This window comes from Tursiops truncatus, chromosome 5 (assembly GCF_011762595.2).
Source record: "Tursiops truncatus isolate mTurTru1 chromosome 5, mTurTru1.mat.Y, whole genome shotgun sequence".
Lineage (NCBI taxonomy): Eukaryota > Metazoa > Chordata > Mammalia > Artiodactyla > Delphinidae > Tursiops > Tursiops truncatus.
The window spans coordinates 106,232,027-106,250,965 of record NC_047038.1 but is presented as its reverse complement, the minus strand read 5'-3'; the positions used below and the strand labels follow the sequence as shown (position 1 = coordinate 106,250,965).

Here is an 18,939-nt window from a genome sequence, read left to right as displayed (position 1 = left end):
TTTTTTCTTTTGTGGAAGGTTAACTTTTGATCTTTGCACAAGAAAAGATGCTTCTATCCTATGCTGTGTTTGTAATTTTCAGTTTAGTATTAACATACTAAATCAGATTCTTACCAGATCTCAATCAGATTCTTAATGACTTGGATAGGAAGGTCAAGACAAATAGCTGTGGTTGTCAGGTGGGAGAAAGACACAGGTGGATCTGTGTGCCTTATTTAGGATTTGGGCTTGTTTTTTTATTTTTCTTTATTGTTTGAAGTATTTACTAACATTGTATTAAAATCAGAAGGTGGGAACGAAGAAACAGAAGAAATCTATCAATATGATTTCCCTCGATAACATTGCAGGAATGTCTCAATAAGGTATCTTCCAGTGGGACTTGCTTCAGCTCCCAGTAATTGGTTTTCCAGTCTCTGTTTAAATCCTTTCATGGGCATTGCCAGTATTTTTCGAAGTATATACATTATTTCAAAGTATATACATTTATTATGTAAATTTTTCACTTCTGTAAACTCTGGTTCTTTTCCAAATCTATCTATTCCTTACTCTTAGTATCCTAATTTGTTTTCCCTTTTACCTCTTTAATCATTTTAAACATTCTTATTTTCTAGTCTAAAAAGATTTTAAATATGTGCTTTTGAAGATGAAAATTCTTTTGTTCCAAAAGTATCCCCTATCACTTCCCAGTTAAGAACTACATGAATCTAGTTTCTATAGACTTTGTAATTGTCCACCTGTCCTGAAATATATTTTAGCTACTATTTTTAGTTTTAGGTATTTTAAAATATAAAATATATTTCATTTGAAGTATGTCATATGTTTCTCTTCAGCCTTAATTTCTAACATGCTTTTAAAAATATTAACCCATATTAAAGAAAGACAAATATATTAGATGTCACTGTTTGTACAGAAAACATTTTATATTTAATTTGCAAAGGAGAAAAATAAGCCTCTAGAGGTTAAATGGTTTGTTCCCAGGAATCAATTTCAAAGCCAAAATGAAAACCCATGGACTCCTTACCATCTATTTTTGATCATTAGGCCTCAAGCCTGAACTGGACTAATCTCAAATTTTCACATCTAATTATAAAAAATAATTTTCATGTCTTATGATGAGGAATCTGACTTAATGTACAATGTGATATAAAATCTCAATTTATCCAATGTATAGGTTTGTTTAAAACTTTTGAGCAAAATTATAAACCAGGTTATATGTACTTGGTAGCTGGTTATCAGGAAACCTTTAGAATACCTCTGTGTGTACTTTAAAAACCAACAACAGTAATGACCTCATCCCATAATTTATTCTCTTTTATTGAAATTGCAATATATGATTTTATTCATTAAGCTTAGCTTGGTGGTTAACTTTTCTGTACATTTATGGAGTAGCTGAGGCATTGACTAGTTGTAACACTAAATCATTGTCTACTGTGGGATAACACTGAAAAAGAATCCCGGATTAAAAGTTTCTCAGTAGCTGAATTTTCTTCTCTGTCAAAACCAGAATTTATTGAGTTTTAGGGCAAGGGTCAGCTATTTGATCAGCACAAAAAGTGGCAGTTTAGGCAAATGTCCGGGTGGCCTTTTAATGCTCCCTATTATGTATTGTACAAGTATTTCCTAGCTGTCTGGTGCTTCGTGTATAGAAAATCTTATAACAGCCCATTCAACACTTCTCCATAGCAGCACCAACAAGGGAGCCTATTGTGGTCAAAACTTTTCAGATGTGGACACCTGTTCTCTAGAAGTTTTATAGAAGCCATAAAGTAACCAGCTATCACTAACTTTATTGGTATGGACTCAGGGCAGACTGGCAACCTTGAAGTGAAGAGTTGCATTTTGAAAACTTAGTATACTTCTCTTCCTAGTGTTAATGAACACTGTTAGATAAGCTCTTAGGGGAAGTTTTAGTTTGACACCATCTACAAACTGGATATAAATGAAAGGATATAAGGTCAGTATTATAACTTTGTGTTTAAATTAATTGCTGTTATTTAAAAGTATACCCGAGGCTATGAGGAATATTTGTCTTCACATTAAATCACCACACATTACTGTTTATTTTTGTCTACTTCTCTCTCTATGCCTTTGTTCATGCTGTTCTCTTCCTGAAATATTCTACCAATTTCCCGGCCCCAATCCACCTCATAAACTCTTACCATCCTTTGAAATTTAATTGTTTTAATTCTCTTCTGAGATGCCTTTTCAGATACCTGATTAAGTAATTCTTCCTCTTGATTTCCACCATACCTTATCTTCCTTCCCCCATGGCAGTATCCATTATCTCATTTTGTTGTTGTGTTTAAGAGCTTCTCTCCCTCTAGGCTGTTAGCTTCTTGAAGATAAGCTATGAAGATGAGCAGATAGTTTTCCTTTCTAGCACAGTGCCTGGAACATAAAATGTTAATACTTAATGTTTGTTGAATGAATCATTGTATCAATGAATGAACAAATGATATGCTTTTGACGCTGAAAGATAAAGTTACTAAATTTAGTACGAGTTGAGAATAAATTAGGCTTGGTGTGAGGGACTGATGTGTTCTTTCTCAAGTCGTATATACATTCTAGAGTAAGTTGTTTATTAATTCCTGAAATAGATATGAATTGTACTACAGATATTTTAATAAAGAGCTTTAGTTTTAGGGCATAAGTTTGTGGTGCTGATTTTGACTAAATTAGAGATCGCCTTGCTTCTTCCTAGCTGAGGACTGAATAGTTGACACTGCTAGATAAGTCACCGTTTAATTAGCAAGGTAATGCTATACCTACACGGGTGCTTTGACAGAGGTATTGTAACGTGCTGTGGGATTGTGGTTTGTTGGTGGTGGGGTAATTATTTCAGTTAGTGGTGGGAGAGTATTAGGAGAGGCATCTCAGGGAGCACAAGGTGATGAGTGCTCTGTAGTAGATGCCACTGTCACATTCTAAATACTAATGTTACGGAAATCCATCTAGAGTTCCCATACGGTAGTCACTAGGCACATGTGTCTATGGATTATGAAATGTGGCTAGCCTGAATTGAGATGTGATGGAAGCTTAAAACACAATGGGGACTTCCCTGGTGGCACAGTGGTTAAGAATCCGCCTGCCAGTGCAGGGGACACAGGTTCGAGCCCTGGTCCAGGAAGATCCCACATGCCACGGAGCAACTAAGCCCATGCACCACAACTACTGAGCCTGAGCTCTAGAGCCCGCGAGCCACAATTACTGAGCCCGCACACCACAACTACTGAAGCCCTCGTGCCTAGAGCCTGTGCTCACAACAAGAGAAGCCACTGCAATGAGAAGCCCGTGCACCTCAACAAAGAGCAGCCCCCACTCGCCGCAACTAGAGAAAGCCCGCGTGCAGCAATGAAGACCCAATGCAGCCAAAAAATAAAATAAATTTAAAATTTTTAAATTAATTAATTTTTTAAAAAAACAATGGATTTCAGAGACTCAGTCCCCCTCTCCCCCAAAAGTAAAATAGTTCATTAGCAATTTTTTTGCATTGATATATGTTGCAGAGATAATATTTTGGTTATATTGTGTAAAATTAAATATACTTTTAAACAGGTGAGGTTAACTTTTATTATTTTAACATGACTGCTAGAATATTTAAGTTACATATGTGGCTTGCATTATATTTCTGTTGTGCATTGCTGACCTAGACTATACTTTAAGAAGCGCCAGCCCACAGTTAACTCCCTTTTACCAGTTAGTTTATGTCATTCTAAAGTCTACTATCCCAACACAGCCAAAATTAAAAAAAAAAAAAAAAAAAAAAGAAGTCTACTATCCTCACCTGCTTTGCCTTATCAATATTAACCAATTCACATGGGGGGCTGATCACTACCCTGATCTTGCTAGCATTACGTTTTAACATCTGTTTTTTAAACTGGTTTTTATTTATTTATTTATTTTAGCCTCATGGCACGTGGCATCTTAGTTCCCCCACCAGGGATTTACCTGGCACCCCCTGCATTGGAAGCACAGAGTCTTAACCACTGGACCACCAGGGAAGTCCCTAAACTGGTTTTTTAAATTGTGGAGGGACTTCCGTGGTGGTCCCGTGGTTAAGAATCCACCTTCCAATGCAGGGGACCCGGGTTTGATCCCTCGTCGGGAAACTAAGATCGAATGTGCCGCGGGACAACTAAGCCCATGCACCGCAACTACTGAGCCTTTGTGCTCTGGAGCCTGTGTGCCACAACTAGAGAGAAGCCCACACTCCGCAGCAAAGAGCCCGTGAGCCACAACAAAAGATCCCATGTGCCACAACTAAGACCCAATGCAGCCAAAAATAAATAAATAAATAAATATTTTAAAAATAAATAAACTGTGGAAATTTTACTCGTCAGTTAATACTGTTCTTGGAAAGAAATAGTTAATGAGATTAAGAAGCAGCCCCTCTCCTCCCCTCCCACCATGCTTATATTAATAGCTCTTTGTACTAAAGAAATACTTGATTTTTTTTTTGCGGTACGCGGGTCTCTCGCTGCTGTGGCCTCTCCCATTGCGGAGCACAGGCTCCGCACGCGCAGGCTCAGCGGCCATGGCTCACGGGCCTAGCCGCCCCGCGGCATGTGGGATCCTCCCAGACCGGGGCACGAACCTGTGTCCCCTGCATCGGCAGGCGGACCCCCCAACCACCACGCCACCGGGGAAGCCCAGAAATACTTGATTTTAAAGGTGTAAGGTGGGCTTCCCTGGTGGCGCATTGGTTAGGAATCTGCCTGCCGATGCAGGGGACACGGGTTCGAGCCCTGGTCCAGAAAGATCCCACATGCCACAGAGCGGCTAAGCCCATGCGCCACAACTACTGAGCCTGCTCATCTAGAGCCCGTGCTCCCCACAAGAGAAGCCACTGAAATGAGAAGCCTGCGCACCGCAACAAAGAGTAGCCCCTAGTCGCCGCAACTAGAGAAAGCCTGCGCATAGCAAGGAAGACCCAACGCAGCCAAAAATAAATTAATTAATTAAATTTTTTAAAAATAAAAAAAAGCATAAGGTATCAAATATGCATGAGAATTATCATATATTAATGTATAATATGGAACTATTATGTAGTTCCACTTCACGTCCTGAAGTTATTTCACACTGTCTTTGTAGTGTGCTTCACTTATTCTCTTCTTTCCAGAATTGAATATGATGCATATCGTACTGATTTGGAAGAACTGAATCTTGGACCACGTGATGCAAACACTCTGCCAAAGATTGAGCAATCACAGCATTTGTTCCAAGCACATAAGGAAAAATACGATAAAATGCGCAACGATGTTTCTATCAAGTTGAAATTTCTAGAAGAAAATAAGGTAAATTTATTCTTTACCTTCTGAGATCTTTCTGTGGACTTTAAAGTCACCCTAAAGAGAGATAAATAGAAAGTTTTTTGTTTCTGTTAACTGTCTTTCATTATAGAATTGACCCTTGAACAGCTTGGGGGTTAGGGGTGCCAACCCTCCATACAGTCAAAAATCCACATGTAACTCACAGTTGGTCCCCCCGAATCCAGGGTTCCCCGGAGTCTGCACTTCCACATCTACAGGTTCAACCAACCACAGATCATGCAATTCTATAGTATTTACTGTTGAAAAAACTTCACATATATGTGGACCCATGCAGTTCAAACCTATGTTGTTCAAGGGTCAACTTTGGAATTGTTGGAAATGGGATTCCATTTATAATCAGCGTTTTAGTTTTTAGAAGTACATAAAATATATTTACCTTTCTGTCATAAAAGTCATCTTTCACAAGTAACAATTGGCAAAAAATACTTGATGTTGATCTTCAGATTGGTGTTGGTATCAAGTGCTTTAAAAAGTTACATAATGATAGATTCTGTTCTGAATATTTTGAAAAATTTTTATTAATGGTAGGTACAGATTTCAGGAAGGGAACATCATTCTTCCCAGTAATTAATAAATGAGGAATGACTGAAAAAGGTTCCATTGAGGGCTGCAGTTAGCATAACCTAGAATAAATAAGCCAGGAAACCAGTTTTACACATTATTTTCATGTAACATGAATACATCCAAGGACTAGAACAGTAATATCTAAGATGGACCTGCTTTCCTTGGAGGTAGACTCAGGTAATAACAGGCTCCCGAGCTTTGGTTTAAGTGAAGGACAGGTTCCCATGTTTAACATTACATGCATATTCAGTTCGGGGAGGGGGATTACAGTTCTGAAAATGGAAGAGCCAGTAGTGAGCTAGGTACAGAGGAGGTGTAGATCAGTCCTCTGGAGATAGAGTCTCATCATTGCACATTGGTGGTCCCCTTTCTGTGCTTTTCACATCCTCTGAAGTCGTAATAGACCTTCAGCTCTGCTTTCTTCTAGGTATCGTCTTAATATTAATTTTCTTCAGTTCTAACTGTCTGTTGATATCTTCTTGTTTTCCTTAACATTTCCTTAGAAACTCTTCTGGCTACCATAAGAGCTGCATACATTTCCTTCAGGCCAGCAGTATCACGCACTTTTTTTTTTTAGCTACAATGGGTGAAAAGTACTGATTTTCCATTACACTGAAACCATTATAGTGTCAGTAAAGGAAACCTCAGTGGAGTCATGAGACAGCTTGCCCAGCACCATTCAGACAAGAGCACAGTGAGCCTTTTAGCGTTCATTAGCTGAGCACGTGAGATGGCATTCATTTCAGTCATTTGGTTTAGTATTTTGAAGGATAGGAATATGTCAATACTTAGATATAGACATATATTTTACATACTCCCCTAGAATCAGCATGGTACAGTGTGGTGCTAAATGAAATATGCTAGCATTTTATGGGCTCTACCTAAAGCTAATTTGAATGGAAAGAAAGGAATTTGTCTAATTTGGGGGATCAGGACCTCTGCTAATAGAGAAAATTATTTTAGGAAATGTTTAAAATGGTAATTGTGGTCTATTGGAATCTATTGTTATTTATTGTGTGCTATTCTCTGGATAGTGAGATTATGGGTAATTTTTGTTTTCTATGTATTTTTCTGTATTTTAGACATTTTCAATGAAAAGTCACATTGCTTTTATAAAAAGGAGAGAAACTTTTGAAAGAATTAGTATCCCTAAACCATCTATGTTTATATGGTTCTTGCCAGAGTAAATAAAAATAAGCAAATTATACAAAGATAAATAATGTCTGTGTGACTGCTGCTTCTCTTACTATGTAACTGTTTTTGAAACTTGGCAGTAGATCTCCAGATTTAGACGTGAATCAGTGAAGGCAGCTGTTTGTCAGTTACTAGGCATTTTATTTATATTCTCTCACTTAATCCTCATAACAGCCTTCATACTCAGGAGACACACTGAGAAGTGAGGAAAGAAGAGACCGGCCAGGTCATCTCTGTAAATTGTACATGTCAGTCAGGTGGCTCTCATATCCAATTTTATCTTATTGGCATTGAAGAATTTTTAAAGTTGGGAGTAACAGAAAATTATGACTTAAAAACACTCTTCAGGCACCGTAGTGAGGGTCTGGACTAGGTTCACTGCATTAGCAGAGAAAGGAAAGAGCAGTGGTTTCAAGGCTGCATGACAGGAATTAGGAAATCAACATAGGAAGCTGGTTTGGCCTGAAGCTTAGGGATGAAGGTTGGGAACCTGTTCTATTTAACCCAGTATTTAGTTTGAAATGACAACAAGATATTCACATGGAAACAATTGGTAGGAAGTTTATGATGTGGATTTGCAGTTTGGATGAACAAAGTCAGGGTTCCAGAGATAAAGGTTTAGAAGTCATTACTTTGAGAATAGTGTTGTCATTGTCACAGCTTCTCTTCTTTCAACCTTCCTTACTATAAAATTAAAAAAATTGCCTTTATTCTCAAGGATTTTATGTTCTTAGAGAGCCTAGAGATATTCTTTGGGGTTTTCTGCAGTTGTCATCAAGCTAAGTTTCAGTTTCAACTCAGTAATCATTAATCAGCTATGTCTAAACTAAAATCTAAAAGAAACTCTGATCTTTTTATCTTTTGTGTTTAATTCTTTAAAACTATAAAAAGATAATGTTTTTCATCTCTGTTATTTTAAGCAATAAACAACTATAATTTGGGTGAAGACTTAGATCCATGAGAAAATTTTTCTTTGTTTTTTATTATTGTTGTTGAGCAACTTTTACCCTTTTCTCTTCTTTTATAGCTCTAACAAAGGGAGGAAAAAGCAAGCCTTTAGGCCTAGGAATTGCCTGTCATTCCTGTTTGCTTTCTTGACAGTTTGAAATGCCTCAAATTGGGGGTTTTCTTCTCTTGTTGAACTACAACTGAATTTGTACCTTAGTATTTCCTTTATACACAATTGTCAGGTAATCTACTTAGCACTTGAATTTTATCAAAATATAATATACTCTTTCTGTTTCTTAAATATTGTATATTAAATGTTTTTAAATGTAAGTTATCTGAAACATCGATGAGTATGCTATTTTGTAATTTGATGATGTCCTGAAGGCTACTGTTTTTTTCTAAAGTTGTTTTTGCAGCTTTTTTTTGTGGGTGGAGGGGTGCCAGGGGAAGGGTTCTTTTGGTTCTCATATCCTGGCTTTTGGAGTGTCCTGCCATAGCAACACTTCTCTTGCAAAATGCAAGACCAGATAACCAAACAGCTAGAACAGTGCAGAAGTAAAATAGTCACTCAGACTGTGACTATCGTTATAAATTTTAGTGGCCAAACGTTGTGAGAATATTTTTGGTTTTTTTTTTTTGGAACTTTAAAAAAAAATTTGAGAGTGACTGGGAGATGGATTCTTTACTATTATCTTAGAAAATTGAGGTGTTTATATGTACTTAGTCTAACCTTCCTTCTCTCTGGCAAAACAAAGGGAATAGGTGTGTAAAATACCTATGTGCATACCGGGGTGTGTATGTGCATGCATTAATGCTGAGAGATGTGTGCACATATCCATGTTTGTCATTTCCCCTTAATGGAAAAACTTGAATTCTTCTACTGTTTACAATCTATACTCTATCCAGCCCCCAGCCCTACCCCCTACCCTCCTGATATATTGTGTTTACCTTTAACCTAAACAACCCTCTGATATTCTCTTCCTTGTTTACTAAACAACACTGAGTTGCATAACAGTAAGGACACAGTTGATTAGGCTCTTCTAATGTTTCTCCTTTCATCAATATTTCTTTTCTTCTAGACCTTTAAATAATGTAACTTGAGCTATTTTCTGACTTAAGGCAGTTTATTTACCTTTTTATTGTACCTTTGAAGGTTCAAAACAAAACAGAAGCTAGAAAATAGAAAACGTAGTCAAGAGAGAAAATAGTCATCTCTGGTGCTTTGTAGACTTTGTGGGAACACAAAACACATTGTAAATCAACTATACTTCAATTTAAAAAAAAAAACACAGAACAAAGTAAACATACTCACATAATGTGAGACAGCTATATATGTAGTTGTGGTTACCCAGTGACTTTATACAAATGTATACTGTAATAGGAAATACCCAAAGCCTAGTACATTTTTATAACAATATGCTGTAAATGTTTAGAAAAGCTTGGAGAGCAAAGGTATTCTTCTCCTTGAGAAGAAAAAATATAAGCCTCTGAATTTAAAAATGGATATCTGTTGCCAAATTTCAAGAAACATGTTAATCATTACTTAATATGTACAATCAGATACATTCTTGAAATCTCTTTTTCCCTATTGTCAAAAGAAAAGGACCCTAACTTTTTACTCTTGATATTTTTAAAATAGTCATTCATGCCAGTGATGTACTGTCATCTTTATTTCTATAACTGTAGGCATAAACAGTATTCTTGGTATTTGCTCTTAAGTCAAGTGAAATTAATTTCTGTAGGTAAAAGCACCCGGTTCTAAATAAAAAATAAACATTTATGGATTGGGATGTGTAAATACAGTAAACAACCTCAACACCGTGCCAAATACGATTACCTACATTTGGATCCTGTGAAACAGTCCCTTAGTCCTGCAACTCTACTTCCACACTTAATTCCTCAGTGTATTTAATCATGTAATTTGATATAATCTCATGTTGTTATTGTTCTTTTTTTCATTCATTTAACAAACATTTATCAAGTATTATACTGTGTACCAGGAAGTGTTCTGGATATTGGTGATGCCCAGTGAGCAAAAGTTAAAAAAATTCAACCCTTAGAATTTATAGCCTAGTAAAAGAAACAACACTGATCAAATCACACCAAAATATAAATGTAAAATTTTGGCTGTGACCAGTGAGTGCTCAGGCTCAGGCTTCCATGTGATGTAGAAGATTAACCAGGTAAAGTGAGAAGCAAAGAGTATTTCTGGCAGAAATGGCAGGGTGTGGGAGGTAAACGGCCAGACGATGCAGGCCTTATAGGCCATGTTAGGGAAAATTTATTTGAATATCAGTGGGAAGCCACTGAGAGAATTCTTGGCAAATGATGGGTCTGTTTTTGTTTTTGTTTTAATATTTATTTGGTTGCACTGGGTCTTAGTTGCGACAGATGGGCTCCTTAGTTGCAGCATGTGAACTCTTAGCTGCGGTATGCATGTGGGATCTAGTTCCCTGACAAGGGATCGATCCTGGGCCCCCTGCATTGGGAGCGTGGAATCTTAACCACTGCGCCACCAGGGAAGTCTCGGCAAATGACAGGTTTTAAAAATGGTGCATAGATTTTAGTAGAACCTAAGAGTGAATGTAGGAGTTTAGACAAGAGATAATGGGAGCTTGGATTAGTATTCGTGGAAGTGGAATGAACTGAAGGTTTCAAGAGATACTTACAAGGTAAAACAGAAATACATGTAAAATACTAAGAACAGATTGATGTAATTGGCACCTTTGACATTTTATTCCTTTATTCAGCAAATATTCATTAATTGTTTTTCACATGTCAGTCACAGGGTTAAGTAATAGAAATATAATGGCCTTGTTGTCATAGAGCTTTTGGTCAAGTAAGAGAAATAGACATTAAACAAATAATTACAGAGATACAAACCATGATCAGTGCTGTGAAGGGAAAATAGAGGGGTCTTGTGAATATACAAAGGGGACTTGGCTTGATGTGGTAGAGAAAGTGACATTGGAGCTGAGAATCCAAAGGGATGGAGAGGAGTTACCAAAGGTGTGTGGAGGAAGGAATAGAATATGCAAAAGCCAGCTGAAGGTCAGTGAGGCCAGAGTATGAGGAGAATGGGGGAGAGTAGCTCTGTATGAAGCTGGACCGGTAGGTCAGGCCTACACAAGGATGAAAAGACCTATGTACAAGGTTATTCATCGCAGTGTCACTTGTAATATCAAAAGATGAGAAACAACTGAAACAGTTCAGCAGTAAGGCCTAGTCGAATCAACTGTGGTTCATTTATGCAACAGAATACTTTTCAGCTGTTAAAAAAAAAAAAGAATAGGGATGCAATTGATAGAAAGATCCTCGGAACATACTATTAAATGAAAAGAGCAAGGTGCAAAGCAGTGTATATGGTACAGAACCTTTTCTGTGAGAAAGGAAGGAAATAAGAATGTATAATCATATTTTCTTGTGTTTGCATAAAGAAAAACCAAAGGAATTAACTAATTAAAATTTTTTACCTATAAGGGGAACAGAGTATTTGGAGACAGGACTGAAAATGAGACTTCTCATTATATGCTTTTTGTGTCCTTTCAATTTTGATCCTACCTATTCAAAGAATAAAATTTGATTTTTAAAAGAAAGGAAAATAGGTATAGATAGAAAATGTTTGTTTTTAAAATAGTATACCTTCTGTTTTCAAAAAGACTCAACTGGATTTCTGTTTTTCTTTTTTTTTTTAATATTTATTTATTTATTTGGTTGCACCAGGTCTTAGTTGCAGCAGGCAGGCTCCTTAGTTGTGGCTCACCAGCTCCTTCGTTGTGGCACATGGGCTCCTTAGTTGTGGCATGCAAACTCTTCGTTGCGGCATGCATGTGGGATCTAGTTCCCTGACCAGGAATTGATCCCATTCCCCCTGCACTGGAAGTGCAGAGTCTTATCTACTGCGCCACCAGGGAAGTCCCGATTTCTATTTTTCAAGCATAGCTTAATATACATATTTATATAACCTATAATTTTCCTCGTAGCTTAAAATCAAATGATTGATTCTGTGTTGGAAAGAATAAAAAAACAGTTTCATCTTAAGTGACAGATTAGAAATGATGTGATAGTGCCTTCCATTAATGCAGAAAATATTTTCTTGCACGCTGCCATGTTTGCTGTTCTTAGTGGTTTGACTTCCAGGTCCCTTTAAAACTTTCTGAACACACATGGAGCAGGAAAAATTTGACTGTGATTTGCATTGTCTCCTTTCTGTCTTTATGAAAGAGGCAGAAGTTAACTATCTTTATATGAATCATGCAACCAAAAAGAATTGTGAGTTGTGGGTTGATTTTGAAATTAACATCAACCAAGCCATATCTATCCATAGTCGGTTGGTAATTTGCAGTTCTCAACTGGTGAATGCAGGAGAGAGCACACCCAGCTGACCAGTTCATACAGTCTCTCTGTCGGTTGTGCTACGATTTCCAGCATGCAGTTTTTGTGAAAGAAAGATGTTTTGTACAATAGATTTAAAAGCCTTCCAGAGGGATAGCTGTATAATCATGAGTTGCTGTTTTTATATGTTTGACTTGGTTTTGTTTCTTGGCAATTATATTTAAAGTACTTGTGTTTTCTGACCCCTTTTGGTCATAAGTGACCAACTCATTTGGAGGATAGGTTCATTTTTCTGTTGTTTATCTTATAGGGGAGAGGATTGTTCAGTCCTTTCACTTTGAGTGTATAGGATTCACTTATTAAAATTTACTTCTTGGGAATCCGCTAGTGGTCCAGTGGTTAGGACTCCATGCTTCCACTGCAGGGGGCCTGGATTCAATCCCTGGTTGGGGAACTAAGATCCCACAAGCTGCACGATGCAGCCCCCCCCCCCCAAAAAAAAATTAACTTCCTGACCATTACTACTGCAATGTCTCTATTCTGTTAGATGGTTGGTACTGTGTATGCCTCAGATCCACATTTCACTTATTTTGGCGGCCTTGGGTATCACCCAAGTCAGTTTGCCAGGTTTTGTGATAAAGGTGAGTTTTTAAGTAAGCAACCAGTGTGAGATTTGAACAGATCACTGATACTCCACATTGGTTTTGGTGGCGGTGGCATTACTGCACTTTTTTTAGCTCCTAGTAGTTACAGTCTCTGCAATTTACTTAAAAGTAAGCCCTTTAATTAGTATCTCTGAGTAAAACCTCAGACGATACCAGCAGTGTTTAAGAACTTGACTTTGCATTGTTCTTTTCCACCTGTCCTTGAAGTCCTTTCAGTAATGACTCAGTGCTTTCCTGTTGACTATATATATATATATATATGCTTAATTACATATATATATATATATATATATATATGTAATTAGGCATTACAAATAGCTTGCTTTGGGCTATTTGTAATGCCTAATTCTGAAGAAATACTGTATAATGGTATTATGACAAGCTTGCTGACAAGCAACTTACAGTCTAATGGAGAACATTTAGTAAAATCTGTTCTATACAAAATGCTGAGTAAAGCATGAGGAAGAAGAAACCTAGAATTTGATGGAGAAAACCTTAGTGTGGGCTAGAAGTACTTGCTGGACTGGGTGGCAGTGTGACTTGAGCAGGGCCACACAGAATGAGGAACACGAGCACTGGCAGAAGGAGGTCAGAAAAAAAGTCTGCAAGAAATCCTGGATCATATGTTTCAATGATTTGTAAACTTTTGTTATATTTTCTGTTCTATTCTTAAAGCAGAACAGTATTGCTGCTTATAGATTTTTTTAAGGAAAAATAATGGTTTTATAATAACATTTTAGTAAAGCTTTTCCATTAAGTTTATAAACAGCTGTTAGGTGCACGGGATGAGAATTTTGTAAGCTGTATAAGAGGAAAAAAAAGTTAGCTTTCCAAGATAAAATAACAGAACCATACTTCTGAAAGAAAACTGTTTTGTGAATGTAAAGATGAATTTGAATTGGCCATTGGTTTATCTGTAAGTTCCTGTTGCCCAGTGTCCAAAGGCCAGTGAGAACTGGGTCACCTCATTAATGAAAGGAAATACCTAGTTCCTTAGCTACTCTTCTGGACCTAAATTAATTTTAAACTAGGAGTTCAGATGCTAACTTGAATGATTTCTGCTACTTAATATTTCCTCGAGCAGAGTTTCGTTCTTTCTTCCCCTGTGTATTACAGTAGTGCCCAGGGCTTTCTCCAATTAAAGCACAAATCATACTGTGCTATGAATGCCTGCTAGTCTGTTTCTTCTCCTAGAGGTAAGCCCCATGGATACATAGGGCATTCCCTTCCTACAGTAAGTGAACTGATAGACACTGACCTTTAAGTAATCTGCATATAGAGGAAGCTTTCTGTAAGTATTTTATATAATATCTATATGTATATCTATAATCTGTGATCTAGATGATCATACTAGTGTACAGATGATGATGCTGAGGTCCAGAGAGGTTAAGTAACTTGCCCAAATTTCTCACAGCCAGACCAGGATTCAAATCTAGATCTGTTTGACTCCATAGCCCTGCTTTTAGTTAAGTAAATGATGTTATAATGCTGCTCCAAGAAAGGCTTGGAGGGAAAAGATTGGAGATAACGTTGGAAAACAGAAACCATATTGGTCACATCTAAACCTGGAACTCTTGGAGGGAAGGGTGAGGACAGGGAGTGAGCTAACATGGTAAAAGCCATAGAACAGAAGCGCCAACAGGCATTTTTGCTAGGGTGAGAAAACTTGTGCGTTGAGAATTTTAATGTACCGTTGGATAAAAAACGATAAGGCGTAGTGCTGTGACTCACTGTTACTGGAGTTTACAGATTGCGTTTCATCAGTTATCTTCTTTTCAAAACAAAACTGCCATTTTTAACTCATAGGATGCTTTTTTTAAAAAACCCACTTGTCAGTGATTTGTTGAAACCATCCCAGTGAGTCAGAAAAATAAAATCTATTCCACCTCCATGTTTGTCTTTCCTTTTTCTCACTCCCTTCCCAGTGCCCACTCCCATATTTCTGATAGTGCTTCTCTTTTTCAGCTGGTAGCTGCTTTCATGACAAGCATTTCCAAAGCTATTACAAAGTAATAAAATTATACTTCACAAACCTAATAAAAGGCCAAGACAGGTACACATTCCTGCTGTTACTCTTCTGGTTTCTTCCTTACTGGAAAAAGATCAATGATGGGCAGAGAAAGCATATCATCATACATTTTTAAATAGTTGGGAGTAAAGAAAGGAATTAATTCTTTACATATCAGTGGTTGGAGACTTCTTACTAAAGAATGATTTTGTGGGCTTCCCTGGTGGCGCAGTGGTTAAGAATCCGCCTTCCAATGCAAGGGACATGTGTTCGAGCCCTGACCTGGGAAGATCCCACATGCCGCGGAGCAACTAAGCCCCTGCACCACAACTACTGAGCCTGAGTTCTAGAGCCCGTGAGCCACAACTACTGAGCCCATGGGCCACAACTACTGAAGCCTGCGTACCTAGAGCCCGTGCTCCGCAACAAGAGAAGCCACGCCAATGAGAAGCCCGCACACTGTGAGGAAGACACAACACAGCCAAAAATAAATTAATTAATTAATTTTTTAAAAAAAAGAAAGAATGATTTTGTTCCAGCTTTTCCTTTCATGTTTAAGCCAAGGTACTGCCCCAATATTGTTGTACACTTAATATAAAGCCCTATTTTATATAATTACTGGAAGAACCAATAAGTACTTTGAAGAACTTAACAATTGTAAATATATTAAAAGTAATAGCTTTTTTAACTAGAAATTACCTCATTTAAAAAAATGACTTCAGTGTCTCTGATAAAAAGGTATGTAATCTAAATTTGATTTGGAAAAAAGTTCATTTGGTAGAAATAAAGTACTTTTTTATGGTTTTGATGCCTATGAAATAACACTTTAAGATTTTTAGTCAATAACTTTTAAGTGGTATTTATCTTCTGTTGATACATGCTGTATCAGCAGGAGAAAGTTTTCAGTGTGATCCACTTGACATCATCTATCAGTTCTGCTCTTAAATTTCTCTTACCCAGTTTCTGTTTAAAACCTCAGCTTGTCTCTGTGTGTCAGTAGTCAGTGCTGAAGTTTGTTTTGCCCTTTAACAGTTAAAGTATTGTATGATATATTTTCGGTCATTCACCAGATGTTGCTATAGTGGTTTTGCTTGTGTCTGATCTGGGTTGCTCATTGTTTGGTAGGTCTTTATGAAAGTTCTTAGTAATTGAGTTCACAGTGATTTAGTATATTTCTAAATTACTCTGTTTCTGATGTTAGGTTTTCAAAGTTGTTCAAATCTGTCATCATCTCACCACAGGAAATATTACCTCTGTCTTCTCCTATTTTAAATCTGCTTTTCTGTCCTGTTTTATTTATCCTTATAACCACTTTAAACCTTTTTAAAGTTAGGAGATAACATACATAAATAGCTCAATATAGATTTTTTTTTCCTGCTCTGTAATTATGGAAAGATTATATGAAAGTTTTTTATTATATGAAAGTTTAATATTGCGTTATTCTTCATAATTTTAGAAAGAATTAACTTTTATCTGTTCCAACCCTTGCATTAGATCCTTGTCCTGAGGCTGTTTAAATGCAACTTCAGGACCAGAGACAAAATAGGAAGGAGGTTTAGATATATCTTTTCTACATTTCTACCCTTCCTTTAACTGATCTGTTATACCTTCTTTTGTTTGTTTCAAACTTTGTTTAAAAGCTTTCTAAAATGTAGAATAGAGGCAGGTTAGAATAGGTGAAAGAACATGGACCAGTCTTGGAATAAACATTCCTGTTTCCCAAATCCAGCCTATCTGCTTCCTACCTGTCTAAAACTTAGGTGAGTTACTTAACTTTCTGAGTCTGTTTTTTTTTTTTTTAATGATAACATGGAGAGAATAGAAGATGTAAGATGTAAGGGTAACATATTACCTGTCACACAGAAAATGCTTCACAAAAGTTAGTGTCACCCACCATATCAAAGAATAGTCTACCAAAAATGCTTGGCTGTTTCTTTGATACTGTATGCTTATCACTTCTCATGATTTCATAGCATAAATATAGAAGTAAATTGAAAAAGTGTAATGACCCTAAAATATTTCCTCCAACTTTTCGGCTTTTTGCCCCTTCTCCTAAAAGCAGGGTTTGACCTTTTTCCCCCCACCTTATGTTCTTCATCTCTCTCCTCAAGCCAGTTCTAGTTGAGAAACCAGAATCTTTCCCAGACTGATCTTTTTTCTTTTTTTTAATTTATTTTATTTACTTTTATTTTTGGCTGTGTTGGGTCTTCGTTGCTGTGTGCGGGCTTTCTCTAGTTGTGGCGAGCGGGAGCTACTCTTCATTGCAATGCACGGGCTTCTCATGGCGGTGGCTTCTCTTGTTGCGGAGCACGGGCTCAAGGCGCACAGGCTTCAGTAGTTGTGGGTCACGGGCTCTAGAGCGCAGGCTCAGTAGTTGTGGCGCACGGGCTTAGCTGCTCCGCGGCATGTGGGATCTTCCTGGACCAGGGCTCAAACCCATGTCCCCTGCATTAGCAGGCGGATTCTTAACCACTGCACCACCAGGGAAGCCCTCCCAGACTGATCTTTATAAAAAAGCTAGATAGCCTAGTAAAGTGAACCTGATAGACAAGCCATATACTTAAAATAATACTTTTAAGTCTTGTTAAAACTGCTTATTATATATAGTGACAACAGCACAGTATCATTACCAAGGTTGCAAAAATTATCTTTAAAATTGTATTGCAACTGCTTTTATAATGTTTCTTAATTTTTCCTCTATTGGTAATGATTTGTATTTACTTAATAACCAAAGCATTCTGAAGATTCTTTGTAGCCTGTCAGTCAGAGCTGCACTGAATACATTATATGAGTACAGACCCTAGTGCAAATTAAAATTAGTCAAAAATAAGTGGAGATTGGACTTCCCTGGTGGTCCAGTGGTTGAGACTCCGTGCTTCCAATGCAAGGGGTGTGGGTTTGATCCCTGGGCAGGGAAGTTCTGCATGCCGCGTGGCACGGCCAAAAGTAATAATAGAGTAAAAAAATAGAAAATAAAATTTTTAAGAGAAAAAAATAATTAGAAAAGCAAAATATTCTAAGTTTTTAATTCATTTAATTTAGAAAGTATACTCCTGTTGAGAACTGATTTATTAGTTTATTTTAATTTACCTTTATTTTTTATTTACTAATGGTTTGATTAGATAAAAGAGTCAACTTACCATTGTTATTTAAATTTGCATCTGATTTTGAAGACTACTACCAGAACTAAAACTCGTACTAGGATAACACTTACATAATCAGTGCTAATAGAAAAATGAGATAAGTTGTCTGTTTTGGTATGAAACAGCTTCTGAGATTAAAGTGACAATGAAATTTTATATTTTATTTCCATAATTATAATTGAAAAGCTGTGACTCCCCAGAGGCTCTCTTTATTCCAGGAACTTCTCTGAAGTGCTGATACTTTAAAAGGCTTTTACACATCAACCTTCTCACAGTTACCAAGCGAATGTTTTTGTGAAAATGGGTATTGTATTATTTTGTTGTGAAAACTAGAATTCAGTCCTAAAAAGCATCCTCTTTCCTTTATTTCCCATGGATTAAGTTTCACTGGGTAGTGGGGGACAATTTTAAATACAGCTAATGGCCCCGTTTTGAGGCTTGGGTGGTGGGCTCCCAAGCTTCCCTCAGCTACAAGAAGTGTGTCTCTGTGTTAGGTTTGTCGACTGTCAGGGGTTGGGGACTCTGACTTGTGTTGACAGCAGTAAGGTTAGCTAAAAATTGTCTGATTCCCTTCCCACTTTCTTTCTGATGCTCTAACTTTCTGGGCCATTATAACAGCTCTCTGCAGTTCAGTACGTGAATCAAATCCTGTGCTCTTTTACTGTCTTCTCCAATTCTTTTTTTTTTTTAATATTTTATTTATTTATTTGGTTGCATCGGGTCTTAGTTGTGGCAGGTGGGCTCCTTAGTTG

The 18,939-nt window shown here is 37.1% G+C and overlaps 1 protein-coding gene across 15 annotated transcripts in view; it reads left to right on the top strand.

Moving 5' to 3' along the window:
• ARFIP1 (ARF interacting protein 1) overlaps window positions 1-18,939 on the top strand; it is a 134,755-nt gene that overhangs the window by 100,698 nt on the left and 15,118 nt on the right. For 11 of the 15 annotated variants that reach the window (XR_012332131.1, XR_012332132.1, XM_033857267.2 and 8 more), the window contains one exon: window positions 5,120-5,294. Coding sequence is in view for 10 of the 15 variants with exons in the window: in XM_033857267.2 (XP_033713158.1) it covers window positions 5,120-5,294 (175 nt within the window). In the remaining 5 variants the exon portion in view is untranslated. Of the gene's footprint in view, window positions 1-286; window positions 4,434-5,119; window positions 5,295-8,115; window positions 8,267-18,939 lie in introns of those variants that run through there. The other 4 variants (XR_012332130.1, XR_012332129.1, XM_073805488.1 and 1 more) reach the window with 3 other exon arrangements.